The 15,566-nt window shown below is 37.5% G+C and overlaps 1 protein-coding gene across 1 annotated transcript in view; it reads left to right on the top strand.

Moving 5' to 3' along the window:
* Positions 1-297: 297 nt before the first annotated feature.
* dnah7 (dynein, axonemal, heavy chain 7) overlaps positions 298-15,566 on the top strand; it is a 92,543-nt gene continuing 77,274 nt past the window's right edge. Inside the window, exons 1-18 of the mRNA XM_075480439.1 lie at positions 298-428; positions 683-737; positions 1,221-1,401; positions 1,654-1,726; positions 1,966-2,091; positions 2,317-2,436; positions 2,954-3,137; positions 3,244-3,423; positions 3,685-3,957; positions 4,198-4,325; positions 4,602-4,680; positions 5,022-5,246; positions 5,425-5,571; positions 5,955-6,134; positions 6,852-6,992; positions 7,107-7,474; positions 7,853-8,039; positions 13,147-13,340. Of these exons, the coding sequence (XP_075336554.1) occupies positions 298-428; positions 683-737; positions 1,221-1,401; positions 1,654-1,726; positions 1,966-2,091; positions 2,317-2,436; positions 2,954-3,137; positions 3,244-3,423; positions 3,685-3,957; positions 4,198-4,325; positions 4,602-4,680; positions 5,022-5,246; positions 5,425-5,571; positions 5,955-6,134; positions 6,852-6,992; positions 7,107-7,474; positions 7,853-8,039; positions 13,147-13,340 (2,972 nt within the window). The remainder of the gene's footprint in view (positions 429-682; positions 738-1,220; positions 1,402-1,653; positions 1,727-1,965; positions 2,092-2,316; positions 2,437-2,953; positions 3,138-3,243; positions 3,424-3,684; positions 3,958-4,197; positions 4,326-4,601; positions 4,681-5,021; positions 5,247-5,424; positions 5,572-5,954; positions 6,135-6,851; positions 6,993-7,106; positions 7,475-7,852; positions 8,040-13,146; positions 13,341-15,566) is intronic.

Here is a 15,566-nt window from a genome sequence, read left to right as displayed (position 1 = left end):
GTTTTAAAGTGCGCCAGTTTTAACGACAAACTAATGTGAACTCCATTGCTCTGGTCCCCGAAAAACAGCCGTTATGGGAGACAAGACCCTCATTTTCACTGTTTTCCACTCACAAGCAGAAACCTCGAGGAACTGAAACAGCTTCGGAACGTGCAGGTTCATTGTTTTTTCTCTTTTTTTTTTAAAGCTAAAAAAGTTTACTGCTCATTGTTTTTGTTAATCGGATCAATTGAGGTATCCGTCGTTAATAATCACATATTTTGACCAAGCTGTTTCTTATGTGCTGAAGGAGATGTGATGAGTGGCCCAGGTCAAAGTTATAGAGGAGCCCAGAACAAAAGCCGAATGGCAGTGCCAGTCCCCGGGGCCTCCAAGCATTGTAGTGCACAGCACAGTGATCTCCCTAAAGGTCTTATTTCATTGATTGGGTAAGTTGGGTTGCTTTTATATTACATTAAGATGATTTATCTGATTACCGTGACAACGTATAAATTCACCTCTATACCAGTGATACTGTTTTCATGGCTGTACAGCTTACCACTCAAGTACAGTAAATGAGATATAGTTTAGTCTATTAGAATAAAGTTTCCCAGCAAGTTACTACTGGAAACCGCAACTAAAACAAAGCACTGCGTCTTTCTTATAGTCAGTTCTATTTTGCACAGTGTGTGTTCCTTTCTAGCCAACAGGAGGAGGAAGACTGCAACGACTACACCACAAAGACTAACCATGAAATGGTAAAATGCAGTGCACAATCAATACTACACATTCTATCACAAGCCCCTTGCCCATGATAAAGACATTACACTTAAATGAAACAGAAGCCATACAGTAACCTAATGGTTGCAGTTGTGAGGTGATTTTATTTTTTTTAATGCAGTTTTTTTCTCAGTTTTAAAATACATTTTGACATATTTCTTTAAACTTTAAAGACACATACATTTTTAATCAGATTTTTTTTAACTTTCTGTACATATATTTGATTATTTTAACATGCCCTCATGGGTTTATCTTCTGTACAGTACCATTAGGAAATAAAGATAGATAGAATAGAAAATATTTTATTTATCCCCTGTGGGGGAAATTTAAAATTCAGATCTGAATATTTTCACACTTTTTTAGGCCTTGGATTGACATATATTTCTCCATCATCCAGTATCACCTAAGTAGTTATTTTAAATGTTACTACTGCCACTGAACATGATAATCTGTCCTTTCAGATATATAACGATTACTTCCAGAGGGGAATTGATCTGGAGAATGTGGCTCCTCTGCCGGATTCTTGTCTGAAGAGGATTCAGGAACAGGTCCCCACCAACTTGAAGAGCCTGAGCACAGCCCTGGAGCTGCTGGTTGATGAGATCAAGGAAGACTATTTGCTCAGCGTCAAAACAGCAATATGTATTTATTATATATTACATTTAAAGCCACAAGCTTTTATCAGAAGCAAGCATTATAACTTACAAAAACCACTTGCACCCTTTGAGACCCACACATCAATCGTAAAATGAACAAAATAGCCTAACTACTAAATTATTTTTATAATTTTCTTGACTCATTTGAAATAATATTAATTCTTGATTGTATTTTACCTGAAAGTTATGACTTAGTAATAGAATCGATTTAACTGATTGTCTTTATGTTTGATTATAGTGACGTATAAACACGGTGATCCAAGAAGAAGTGACAAGGACAAAGTGAAAATTTTACCTTCTCACAGACTTGAGTAAGTCATCTAAATTGGCATGTTTGCCATGTGAGAAGTAAGCAGAGCCTCTGGTTGCATGTACTATACTGAGGAGAAAAAGCTCTAATGACCAGGTCATATTGAGATTTCTAGTTTTTCTTTGCGCAAGGGGTTGTAATAAGCAGTCACTGGATGAAGTTATAAACAGTGTGTTTAGTATTAATTTGAGGGTAAAAAAGTACCATCTTTACATTTCTTCTGTTATCTTTCCCTGTCAGAGTGGAAATTATTCCAAAACCATGGCAAAGATCATTTGTCCAATCACAAAAAAGGATGAATGAGAACCTTCACTGTTGCAATCCCACATTGCGACAAGTGCTGTTTCTTTGGCACACCTTTTACAAGTATGTAAATTCCTCTCTTTTTGCTATCTATTCTATTCATATGTATATATATATATATATATATATATATATATATATATATATGTTCTCCAAAATATTGTGTGGATTTTCTAAAGATTTTTGCTCTACTTTATTACATCATCTCATCAAAAGGGTAATATTGAGAAGTTGGTGTAGATCCTTATTCAGCCTGTTGTCTCACCCTCCTGGATTACCTGCTTGCAGAAATCTTCGTCTGGTAGATGTAGACGAGTTCCACAGAAGCGACAAATCTATTGAGCTCTCTGAGTTTCGGCAAATTGTCACCCAACATGTCGATAATGCCAAAGACATCCTCCTCAAAAAGTAAGTCCACGTTATCAGTCCACACCAACACACCAGCACAAAGGTAAATCACAGTCTGAAACAACATTTTTTGTGAAGATTTAATGTACAGATATTGAATGGAGCTCAGCAATTCTTTCCAACACAAAGATTTCTACTTTCTGTTCAAAAAGCGCTTTCAATCCAAAAATATGTTCTTTGAATTTGTTTTCTTCAGAACTGTAAAACGAGTCTCTTGCTGTATCTTAAAGTCCCAACTATAGGAGACAATTTACATGAGTATTATCAGCAAGTGTTCCCCTCCAAATGTAATGCTCTGGTGAGCAGATAAAAACTAATAATTAGAAATTACATATAATCATATAAACAACGAAAAAAATTGAGAGCTACACAGACTTGCTGCCGATAAGGCCAGCGCCTAGCAACCGTGAAGAAGTCAGTTGATCTTCAACACTAATCTTGCTGAATAATTTTTTTTTAATGTTATATTTAAAATTTGACAATCTCTTTTTAATTATGATTTTGTTTTCTGTTTCAGTTGGGTTCCACAAGTACAAAACATTTACCACCAGGGCTCCATGCGCAAATTGGTGCCTTCATTCAGCAAATTGGCCAAACTGAAATCTTTCCTCAACTGTGTAGCTGCACTGATGACTTACCAGCTGCAGAATCTTGCCATAGATTCATTGAGAGACTATACACATCTCATTTCTCAGGACCTGGTAGGAGGAAGATCTTCAGGCCAGAATGGTTTAAAAAGATGGAACAAAATGGGCTGGGGAAAACTCGTGCATTTATATATTTTTTTAATTGCTCTCCACCGTTTAGTGCTCAGACAGAACCAGTGGACGTCCAGGCTTTGTTCTGCATTTGATCTTAGAGAACAATGAGATCAAGTTTGAGCCTGACCTTAAAATGTATGAGGAGGCCCTCCTTCATGTCTATGAGTTAATGCTCAGGTCTATCGGCATGGTACCTCGTATTGAAACCAAACTCTACCATGACTGGGTAAGTATACATTTAGTTCACCTTCCTAGAACTTATGCAGTCCGATGCCAAAATACTGAAACAATGTTTGGTTTCCATTTAACATGAAAAATGCACAACAATCTCTTACATTGCTACCATTACATAGCGCATTATTTTATAGCACATTTTGTGGATTGATCTAAGATTTCTCCTACTGTGGTGCTAGTTGACATCCACAATCTACTTTTATGCCTCAAGAATACATTTAGCCTTTGCCTAAGTTAGTCCCTGACTTCACAGCCAGACTCCCAGCTTGGAAACAACCTGAGACCCATCATCCTTCCAGAGATCCTTCAGGCCCAGCAGGAGGAAGTGCGCAGGGTGTTCTGGGCTGAGTGTGTCAGGCCCAAGGAGTATGTCCACGAGTATGATAAATACACTCCATTGGTATCCAAGCAAGCAGAGGAAGATGTGGAGCTGTTCCTCAGTGAACAGCACTCCTTCCAGGATATCATGGCAGAGGCGATGCACTACCGGCAGCTTGCTCACCAGATCCAGTACACGCCATGCAAGGTAAATTATGTAATTTATCAACCCAGGATGATTGGAAGAATTAAAATCTGTGTTAGATGCAAACAATTTCTAATTCAACTCATAATGATTATTCCCCATCTAAAGTTATCTTGTGAGAAGCAGCACTTTACCTAACAGAAATCATCCCAATAGCAGTACTTCTTCAATTCATAAAATAGTTTGTTGGAAAAGTTGTACTGTTGTTGTTTTTTGTTAATGACTAATATTGTGGAATTTTAGGTGGTAAAGCTTGGTCTGTTTGAGGTCCAGTCCCATAAGCTCATCCACTCTCTTGTGAAGCGTGCTCAAGAGCTCCAGCAAAAACTGGCCTCACGGATGCTGCATGACCACCAGGAAGTTAACAAGGCGTGAGTTGGTTTTCATTTCTTCATTCGTGACAATAGCAGACTGCAGTCTCTTCACAGCAATACAAAAAAAAAAGAAATTAATTTATGTAAGTGACAGTATTAAAAAAAAAAAAACTTCTGACATGGCCTAATAGAAATGTCTGTTTGATAACAACTGAAATATGCAAAAGGTGGCTTCTGTCATAGAAAATGGAAAGCTTTAGCTTTTTAGGTTTGAGACAGAATTAAATCCTTCTGGTATTTCACTCAAATAATAACTCTCTCTTTTTCTCTCAGGCTCTGTAATGAATTTGAGAGTATTTCTGTGAAGGCACTGAGCACACCGCCTGATACTCAGCAACTGATGGAACTTAAGGTGACTTCGATAAAGTCTAATCTCACTACCCAGCTTGATGCGTTATTCCACAGACAATTGTTCCATCTTAACAATAGATACTTTGCATTCAGATTGCATTTCTCATTCGAAATCTAGTCAGTTAATTTACAATATTATTTCATTCCTTTGATTTGGGATGCTGCCTCTAATTGGACCCTTGGGTGACCTATACTTGAGGCTACAGAAAGCCTGGGCTGGCTTTGAATCTTTTCAGACCTGCTAACTAGCTCTACATTTGATTTTTAAAAAAGATATTATGTCATCCATGTAAATTTAAGAACTTCTCCAGTGTGTCCATGGTTGCCATGTGCCCCATGCAGGTCTACATTAATAAGGTGTGGACTACAGAGATGCCTCTCCTGAAGCAAAGACTGGCAAACTCTAACATACAGCTGTGTTCCGTGATGGACTTTGTGACCCTCTCATCAGTGGACATGGAGCTCAACTCACAGACCGTTCAGTGGTTTCAACGTATGCCATCGATATTTAAGGGGCACCAGCAGATAATTAATGAAAAGACAGAGCTGTACCAAAGTGGCCTGAAGGTCTGTGGTATTCTTAATATACAAAATGTATTTCAATCAAACTATTTTCTTTCAGTTTAAGCTTCTAAACTGTAGAACTAACCAGTTGAGTAGATTAAGTAAAGGTAAAAATCAACCAAAAGGTGATGAAAAGGTGCTTGAAAACAGAAAGCATCCATTTGTATTGCACTCATTCCAGTTGTGCCGTGAGCGATTCTTGGAAGAACTGGAGAGCTACAGTATACAGATGGAGGAGTTTCTTGGTTTTGGTGATCTGTCTGATCTCAGCAAATATTTGAAGAAAGCACAGGCCCTCAATGCAAAACTGGAGTTAGCCATGGAAAAGGTATGTCATGACTTTATAGCTTAAGATATATAGTAAAACAAAAAAACCTCTGCTGAATAAAGTACTGGAACTAAATTATGCAGAAAGAGTTTATAGGATTGTGTGCATATTTGGAGTGTAATATATATGTTGATTGTGTAACGGATGATTGTATTTAATTTGAAGGTGAATATAGACATTTTTAAATCTTTAATCCCTAGAGGGCAGCATTGGATTTGAATGGAGTCACTGGAGTTGCAGAAGACTTCATCATCTGTTTACCATGTGTTATTCATGCATTGGCACACATCTTTTTTTCCCATCCATCATTTCATTTAATGTCTTTTTTTTATTTCTTTTTTCTTCACTCTTATGTTATCCAACCTTCCCTCCACTCTGAAAAGATTGATGATTTCAATCTCGAAGAGGAGGCCTTCAGCTGGCCTGTGTCCCAGTATCCACAACGTAAAAAAATCCAGGACCAGTTGACTCCATTTCTGCGCCTCTATGAGACAGCCACCAATTTCCTAAGTCAATACGAGCGGTGGCTCCATGGGCCACTTTCCAATGTGAACCCGGACAAGGTAAAAAAGAGCGGAAAATTATTTGACGTTCAGTACCTTTGTGACCACTTCAAACATATTCCAGTCTGAAAGCCATTCACCCAAGCAACCCTTTCTCATTTATCCTAGCAGCTTCCTAGAAATACCATAGTAACAGTTTAAGAGACCATAGCAATCACCTTTGGAGCCACACAACAACAAGCTAGCAAACAGCTGAAATACAGTGGCAACTACTTGGTGCTGCAAGAGCAACCAGAACTAAAACAATAGCAAATGCTTAGCAACCATCCTGAACACCCTGACACAGACTCTCAGAACAACTTAACGAGTCCCGCCTGTTTAATTACCCTTAAATAGACTTGCTTTTATCTTTATACCTTTAGGTTTGTCAGACTGGTTTGTTCTGTTTATCTGTTGGAGGTCGATGTATTTGTATCCGTCTTCAATTCTATCACATTCACATCGATGTTCCCTGTTATTCTCTCAGTATTTGTCTCAGTATTTTTCATGTAGTAACTTGTCAGCAGTCACATTTAAGCAGTTAGCTAGATATACAGCTGGATATACAGAGATGGTTTAAAGTAGATGATATTTTTTGTATATAGAGTTTCTAAGTTCTAAGACTGTAAGTTAATGTGAATTTGAATTTAAATAACAATAGTTTGTTTTATTGTATTGAATATTAAGATATCTTCTTATGTTGTTTTAATCAAAAATAAAAAATCTCTACCTATATAGGTGGAAGGCGATGTTGGCAACTATTGGCGCACTCTATACAAGCTAGAGAAAGGCTTCAGTGAGCTACCGAGTGCCTTGAAAATAGCCACCACTATAAAGGCTCAGGTGGAGGACTTTAAGAAGCACATTCCTATGGTGCAGGTCAGACCGTCAGAAAAAGATTTAGTCCTTCCTCTTACCTAACATCTAATTATTTGAATTTAAAAGTCTGCATGCCTAAAATATTTTTTTCTACCGTTCTTTCTTTTTTCACAGGTACTGTGCAACCCGGGCCTGCGCACACGCCACTGGGATGCCATGTCTAAGTTAGCTGACATTTCCCTGCACCCAGTTGATGGCCAGGCATGCATGGCTCGCTTCTTGTCTATGGGTCTGGAACAGCACCTGAGCAGCTTTGAAGGCATCAGTGAGGCGGCCGGCAAGGAGTACTCGCTTGAAAAGGCCATGGAGAAAATGGCCAGCGAGTGGCATGACATGGAGTTCAGCCTCCTGGCCTATCGAGAAACTGGCACCTCCATCCTGTCATCTGTTGATGAAGTGCAGATGCTGTTGGATGACCACATTGTGAAGACACAAACCATGAGGGGATCACCCTTCATTAAGCCTTTTGAGGAGGAAATTTGGTAAGACACAAGAAGAGCTGCTTGATATTCATATTCATAGCACATGTAGTCACATGTGGGAAAAAAAAAATACCTCTCCATCACTGCTGATCCACAATCTGTTGGCACTGTTATTTACTGACTGCTGGGCTGGTAAGACGATATCTATCATTTTGCAACATCACATTAAAACTCTGTAATGTTATTATCTGGATTCATGGTTGGGCGAAGATGAAACCACCATGATGAAATTACTTTGTTAAAATGTTTTTACAACCCAATTTCTTTACAACTCAGCTAGTGAACTCAAATTGATACCTGGTATTAAATACAAGTTGAAACAAATACACAGCTTAGAGTACAATCATTTATATCATTGTTTTTTGTGATTCACCTTAGTGAATGGGAGGGCAAGTTGCTGCTTCTCCAAGAGATCCTGGATGAATGGCTTAAGGTGCAGTCCACCTGGCTTTACCTGGAGCCCATATTTAGCTCCCCAGACATTATGATTCAGATGCCTGAGGAGGGACGCCGTTTCACAACTGTTGACAAAACATGGAGAGAAACAATAAAACAAGTGTCCCAGGTAAGTTGTTTGATTTCCTTCTCCTTTTTTTTTCTTTTTTAATAACCACAGCTCTGTAATAGAACATGGGTAAAAAGATTAGCTCCTCAGGGGGATTTGTGTATAGTCACCTAACAAAAGGAGAAATCTAGAACTTTATCTGGGTTATTTTCTGGGCTGATTTTGATTGTATTTATTTATTTATTAAGTCAAAATCATCATCATATTATTATAAGAAAACTGTAACTATAGACACACCTTAGAAATAGCAGATTAGAATGGAGAGGAAGCCCTCAGGCGAAGTTAAAATAAAAATAATTTTTTTTTCTTCTCCAGTTGATAACAACTGCTCTGTTACTTTAGTGCAATTAAACTCTCACAAGAATAACATTGACTGTTTAACAAGCTCCAACAATTAGAAAAGTAGTTTTTCCTGCTGTTTTCATCCGCAGCTGCTGTGTTATACAGCCAGTGTCACTTGGCATGCAATAAGTTAACATGAATTGTTATGGCAATGTGTTGTTGTGAAAAAACTATTAAGATTTTTATGTCATATCTTACTTTATGTGAATAAAATACACAGTAGCACACAGAGGCTATTTATTGTCACTTTCATAGAAATGTCTGAATGAGAGTTGAGGAGCAGTAGTGGAAAAGTGACCAATGTCTGAATAAGTGAATGCCATCACTTTAACTAACTGATGCAGTTCATGTGTACCTCATATGCGAACAGGGCTTAAATGTTTAGGGTACAGATTCTACAAATTCTGTTATTGTGTTTTTTTCTTTTAATCGTCAAATCCAAGTCTATAAAAATATTTGTGATACAGGAATACATTTAAAAGTTTTTATCGATACACTGATTGCACAAAGCCCTAATCCTTGGAATTATGGCTGTTTTCTATTTTTTCTCTCTAATTAATTAGAGTAAAAATTATCTGAAACCAGGACCAACGACTATAATCACATTAAATTCAGCACACAACTCTGAGCCATGCCAGCATTAATCTGCTCAGTTGAGACTACACACACATATATACGCACAAGCATGCACAATGGGAAGAAAGCCAGTAGATGGCGAGAGTGAAACGTGGAGGAAAAGAGGAACTGCTGAGAAATACAGTCGACGACAGTAGGAGTATTTAGACAAAGGGAAAGAGAAACGAGTGAATCAGTCAGAGAGGGGAGAACAAGACAAAACAACAGAACGAGAAAGAAAGTGTGTTGCACCAGCATCTTCAAAGAGTTTCCAAAGGGTAATTGGCATCCTCAGTAGACCTGAAATGAGACACATCAATTTCAGGCAGTGTCCTCCAGAAAGCCCGGCCTGACTGCACCATCAAATAGAAATTATGGATTTTGTCTGGAAGGGGCATGAGTATATGGGGCCACAAAGAAAATGAGGTCACAGAGGGACAGAAAGCCTACACTTCGTGGTGTGCATGCGTACTGTCTAGACTACTGTGAGCTGTTATCAAGTATGTAGGTGCAAATGGTGGTACTTTTTTTTTTTACAATTGTATTTGTGCTCACTCACTGTTAGTTAGTGGAATATAAGTAGATTTCTTAAGTTTTCATTCTTTCAGTAATGGCTTTCATTACTTTCAGTAAGCGCATACTTTCAACTCTCAATTGTTACATCTTTTTTCAACTTTAGCTTATGACATTACATTACATTACATTACATTACATTACTGTAATTTTGCAGACGCTTTTATCCAAAGCAACTTACAATAAGTGTGTTCCACATCGGTAGGCAAAAGAACTTCAGGTCACAAGAAATCACAAGTGCATTTCCTTCCAAAAAAAAACAGCTAAGAGCATAACTAGTGCTAGAGTAAGTGCGGTAAGTTAGGTACCTAGACAAATGTGAAAACAATTTAAAAAAACAAAGACAATTTAGGAAACCTATGACAGGAAACCTATACTTTTAGATTACAATGATTTGCACTCAGATCCTCATACATCATTTCAGATTTGGTGTGTTTTTTTAATAATAATTAATAATGATTCTAATTCTCCATACAGCGTACACCAGTTATAAAGAAAGGCCTCTGCATATAGGCTTGTACTGCATCAGAAGCTGACAAACAACACATCCCTACATTTCGTCCATGGCATTGGTCAGCAGTGCATGAAATTAGAATCATCTCCCCTACATACTAGAACTGAACTGTGTGAGCAAAAAGGCAGGCCAGTGTTCAGCTCTCTTACCAACACATCGGGAATGATCAATTTTTTGCTTCGGCTGTTGTCATCAGATCAACCACTGGGAGGTGCTCAAGATTCACTGATCTTCCGGCACCTCATGTCCCCCAGAACCTCCTGCACGTTTATTAAAATCTGTTGGCTTTTAGCCACTATTGCAAGCACAGTTGTGGATGAAAATGACAAAATACGTTAAAAAGATTTACTTTAATGAGCCTTTTCTTTTCTTTTTAAATTATGCTACACACCACAATCATGCCCCCTGTAATGAGCAGAGGAATGGAGAAACAGTTCACCCCTGAGCTGATACATTTACACTCATGCAGATGTAATACTCTGCAGGATTTACCATGAATACACAAGCCTTTTTTGTCCTTAATTCACAGTGTCTGTCTATCAAGAGCAAAGAAAATGCTGCCTTTACCTCACGGGTTTTCTCTGCTATATCAGCTGTGAACACATCCTGTTCTTTGCTGAAACCATCTGTTTGGTGCATAAAAACTACATTATCACACATAATACCATGTTATCCATTCAGTGTGCTCATGAATAGCTTCCCGCTGGCACAGTGAATATAAAATTAGACCTATTATTACATTGTCCTCTTAAAGAATGGACCAAAATGACAAGTATGATGACATTTATGAAAGGATAGAATCAATTTATAACAGTCAGACACTCTTAGATGGAATAATTGTATACCCTTTGAAATGCAATCAAGTAAGACTTTTTGTCTGTGTATCATCTGCTATGTCTTAGCTATTAAACTTGATTATTTAATTTAGCTTTTGAAACATTCCAGTTATTGAATCGTCAGTATCCTCTACTGATTATTGCCTGAAAAAAAAGAAATAAAAGAAATAAAATGAGTACCTTTTTGAATGAGGCAACACTATCTTCAATTTAGTTATGATAAGAAATGAAGAGCGATCGTATTGTGATGATGATTACAAAGCAATATACAACCACAATTCAAAAAAGTTAGGATGGAGTGTAAAATATAAATAAAACAAAATGCTGTGACTTGCATATCTCTTAAACTAACATGCAATTCTCTTCAGAAGATTAAAAAACATATTTTTTGAAAGTGAGACATTTTACGATTTCATAAAATGTAGTTGCTCGTCTTGAATTTGATGGTAATAACACATCTCAGAAAAGTTGGATATGGCAGACAAAGGCTGACATTAAGGGGTACTAAAAAGAGTAACCTTCAGGAACATTGTGCAACTAATTAGGTTGATTGGTCTGTCTTATGATTGGGCATAGAAAGAGCACCTGGAGAGACAGAGTCTCTCAGAAGTAAGGATGGGCAGAGATTCTACAAACTAAACAAAAACAAATTAAAAAAAAACTCGATCTACAATTTATAGATAATATTTCTCAACGTAAAGAGACATGGACAGAAATCAATGTCTGTAAACACAGTTCCCTGTGCCATCCATATTCATGTTAGAGCTTCATCATGCAAAGAAGAAGCTTCATTTCTTCTTACATTTTACTTTATTTAGTAGAAGAGTGGCCAACATTTTCATGTGAACAGTTCAGCTATTCACTGTCCTTCCATTAAAATTAGAAAAACATTTTATTAAATTTTTTTTCCTGTGGGTTACAATTTCAGAGCATATGAGATAAGTGCATGGATGAGATTATATATTAGAGCTGAAATATTTTATAGACACTGATGTGAATTCTTTATATAATTCTTAGCAATTACTTATTACTTTTATAGATTTTCAGACCACTTTGGGACATGTGGCCCCCATTGTGTTGGATGTTACAAAAGGGAGAAATTGCACCTTTCTAATGTCACATTTGAAGCAACAGTAACAAAATATCATTGCTGGAAACATATGAACACAATGTATGTCAAATAAATTTTCATTTTATTTAGCTTTTTCTTGATGTTTTGGAATAATAATTAAAATATGTAATTGAAACATATGCTTCTCATATACAGTGAGTGCAACACAAATCTTCTCTAGTGTGGTAATATGTCTGTCTGGCAAATAAATGTGTAAAAGATGTTTTTTCATTGACGTCATCCATCTGTCCATTGTGTATACACACTTCATCCTTGTTCAGGGTCATGAAGGGCTGGAACCTACCCCAGCTGTCATTGGGTGAGAAGTAGGGAACTAGCTTGACAGATCATTAGTCCATCACATGTCAAATACAAAGAGCCAAACAGCCATGCAAACACTTACTCATACCTTTGGCCATTTAAGAATCACCAATGACCCAAACCATAACTCTTTTGGTTGAAATGTTAGGGTAACTGGTGATTATTTAATGCAGGCACAGAAAGAAAATGCAAACTCTACACAAAAAGGTTCCAAAACAGGTACCTTGTTGATGTAATCTGTGTGAATCAACTCCTTCACCACTACTGTAATGCCAAAACTGAGATTAGCAATAGTACATATGAACACATGATAACACAGCAACCTAGGTGGAACTTGAACTCAAAATTCTCAGCTTCAGAGGCTGATACCTTATCCATTAGGCCACTGGGCCTTGCTTCATAAATGGCTGGAGTGAAGACTTCAGGAGCTAGTTATCTATTCTAGAAGCATAATAGTGTACCTGAAACTGATAGCTTGAAAGACTGAATGGAGCTCAACTCATTTTAAGCGGTAAATTATGTCAAATTTGAATTTGTTGGGGTGGTGGTGGTGGGCAGTTTAGCGAGTTGAGTGGGAGTTCCTCGTACATAAGTTGTTAGTCCTTGCTGTGGTTTACCTACGTTCAACTCCTGACCCAGGGCCCTTTGCTGCATGTCTCTGCTTGCTTTCCTGAAACAAAAAAAGAAAGAATGTGTTTCTGACTAACTTGTTGCACTATTAATTTGATTATGATGACATTTCCAGTCTCTGTGGCTTCCCAATGTCTTAAAAACTGTTCTTTGATCCTGGTGTAGGACAAGCACGTTTTGGCAGTGATAGCCATCGACAAGATGCTGGAGAAGCTACAACAGTCCAACGAGTTTCTGGAAATGATCCTCAAAGGTCTTAATAACTACTTGGAGAAGAAACGTCTCTATTTTCCTCGGTTCTTCTTCCTCTCCAATGAAGAACTACTGGAAATCCTCTCTGAGACCAAAGACCCCACAAGGTGAATTGTTGCATGTATTTACTGTCATCATTTGCTCTCACTAGCACCATTCATAATGTGCCATTGGACATTCCCTTGGGTCCCAACGACCAGCTGAAATTATTTTGCCATTGTAAGCAATTAGAAATCAACTTTAATTGAAAGTAACTCAACACAGTTCCGGAGTGTTTAGCTCAGGTCTTGCTGAAACCATTTTCCAATTCAATTAAAAAAAGAGAGATTTAACAAGTGCATCAGAAATTATAAAACAATGTGAAAGAGTTGCTGCCTTTTTAAAAATGATTTCAGGCTAGAAAAACATTTCTACATTTCTATAGTAAATTCATTATAAAACTCTTCTCTGTAGTCCTCACTGATATTAAACTCTTTCACAATTTCAAACAGGGCATTCAGTAAATAATTCAATTCAATTCAGTTTTATTTATATAGCGCCAAATTACAACAAATGTCATCTCAAGGCACTTCAATAATATAGTCCAATTCAATTCCAATTGGATAGAGGCGACTGTGGAAAGGAACGACTCCCTTTTAAAGCTGCAGTCTGCAGGATTTGTTGTTGTCATACGTAAAGTCCTACTTTTTGGCATTTTAAGAGTTTACATGATCTATCAGAACGCTTGAAGTTGAAAACGGTGACCTCCGTAGTCGCAAAATGCAAGAAATGCTTATTTTTTAACCGAAAAATAAAAAGTTATTCAACTTCCTGTCCCGCCCCATCAAAACACATGAGAACTCGTGCACGTAGACGTGCACGCCAGATGCGCTTACACGACTCCTCATTCATCAACTCACCTGTCATTTGCGATCATGGAAGACACAGTAAGTAGACAAGCCCGTAATGAAGTTCAATAGTCTAGATAAATAAGCGTGGGGACGAGCCTACCTTGTATCGCGTGTGCACAATCGGTGATTGACAGGCAGCAGAGCCCAGCTCGTAACCTGATTGGTTACCTTTTACCGGTCCGGTCTGCAATTTTGTAAACAAACCTGCTGGCTTTGGAGGGACCTAGCGAGACATATAGGGGACCTAGAGAACTCATTTTTTTTTGTATTGGGGTATTTAATGTACTACTTTCAGAATCCCCGGACAGTTCCAGGCATTATGCTTGAAAAAGAGTTGCAGACTGCAGCTTTAACAGGAAGAAACCTCTGGCAGAACCAGACTCAGGAAGGGTTTGAGAAAAGCTGGGGTTTGAGAAAAGAGGCGACAAACAAACACCTTAACACCATTCAAAGGATACCTGTTGGAACAGGGAAACACAAGTTAACAACAACAATAATGCCAAATGTACATAATATCATTTGAGAAATTAAACGGGGAAAAAGAGAGCAAAGTGAGGAAAGGTGTGACATAAGAGCCCCCCCTCATCCAAATAATACATGTTTCCAGACAAAAGATGTTCATGCATTTTATTCCCTTCCTGCTATTTCAATTTCTCATTCATCCGCATCTCTGCTGTACTTCAATTCTTTCTCCAACAGCTGGGAATTCTGATTACATTCATACAGATACACACAGCCATCAGCTCTTCTGTAAAGAAGGTATTTTAGCAGTATTTGTGTGGGTGTTTGGGTAAGCTGCTGAGGCCGATTAATGTTAGGAAGACTTTGTTTTTAAGGGAGAATTTGAATTATTGGTTGCTGAATAAGAACATAAGAAATAGTTAAGTGTCTGTAATACGAGAAGCATTAGTAGAAACCAAACAACCTCATGAGGAATAAATATAGCCAGTAGAGTGATTTCTGAACAGAAATCACTCTACTGGCTATATTTATTCCTCGAACAAAGGACAAATGCATGATTAGTAGCTGCAGAAGTCACAGGACGCCTAATAAAGAAGTGAGTGAAAAAATTATGAATGAGGTTTATCAGCTGGAGGTTTATTGTCTTTCACTTACAGTTCCCTAACTAAACTTTGAAACATATTCATCCAGTTCGTAAATGTGAACAAAATTCCTAAACAAATAATCACAGTGTAGAAATAACAAATATATAAATTGAGTGGAGAATAACATTTGAAGAGTAATTCACTATCAAAACATCTAAAATCTATCTAAAAAGCAGAAAATAAATGTGTTGGGGAAAAAAAATTGATTTCATGTGCTCAAAAAGGCACTGGACAAAACACAGTAATGCACAGTCAAAATTGTTTTTGGAAAGTTGGGCCCAGAAATATTTGGACTAGTGCATTTTTTGTGAATACTGGATTAAGGTGTGAAATTTCA

Source organism: Odontesthes bonariensis, chromosome 12, assembly GCF_027942865.1.
Source record: "Odontesthes bonariensis isolate fOdoBon6 chromosome 12, fOdoBon6.hap1, whole genome shotgun sequence".
Lineage (NCBI taxonomy): Eukaryota > Metazoa > Chordata > Actinopteri > Atheriniformes > Atherinopsidae > Odontesthes > Odontesthes bonariensis.
The sequence above is the reverse complement of the archived record's forward strand: the minus strand, read 5'-3'. Positions and strand labels throughout refer to the sequence as shown.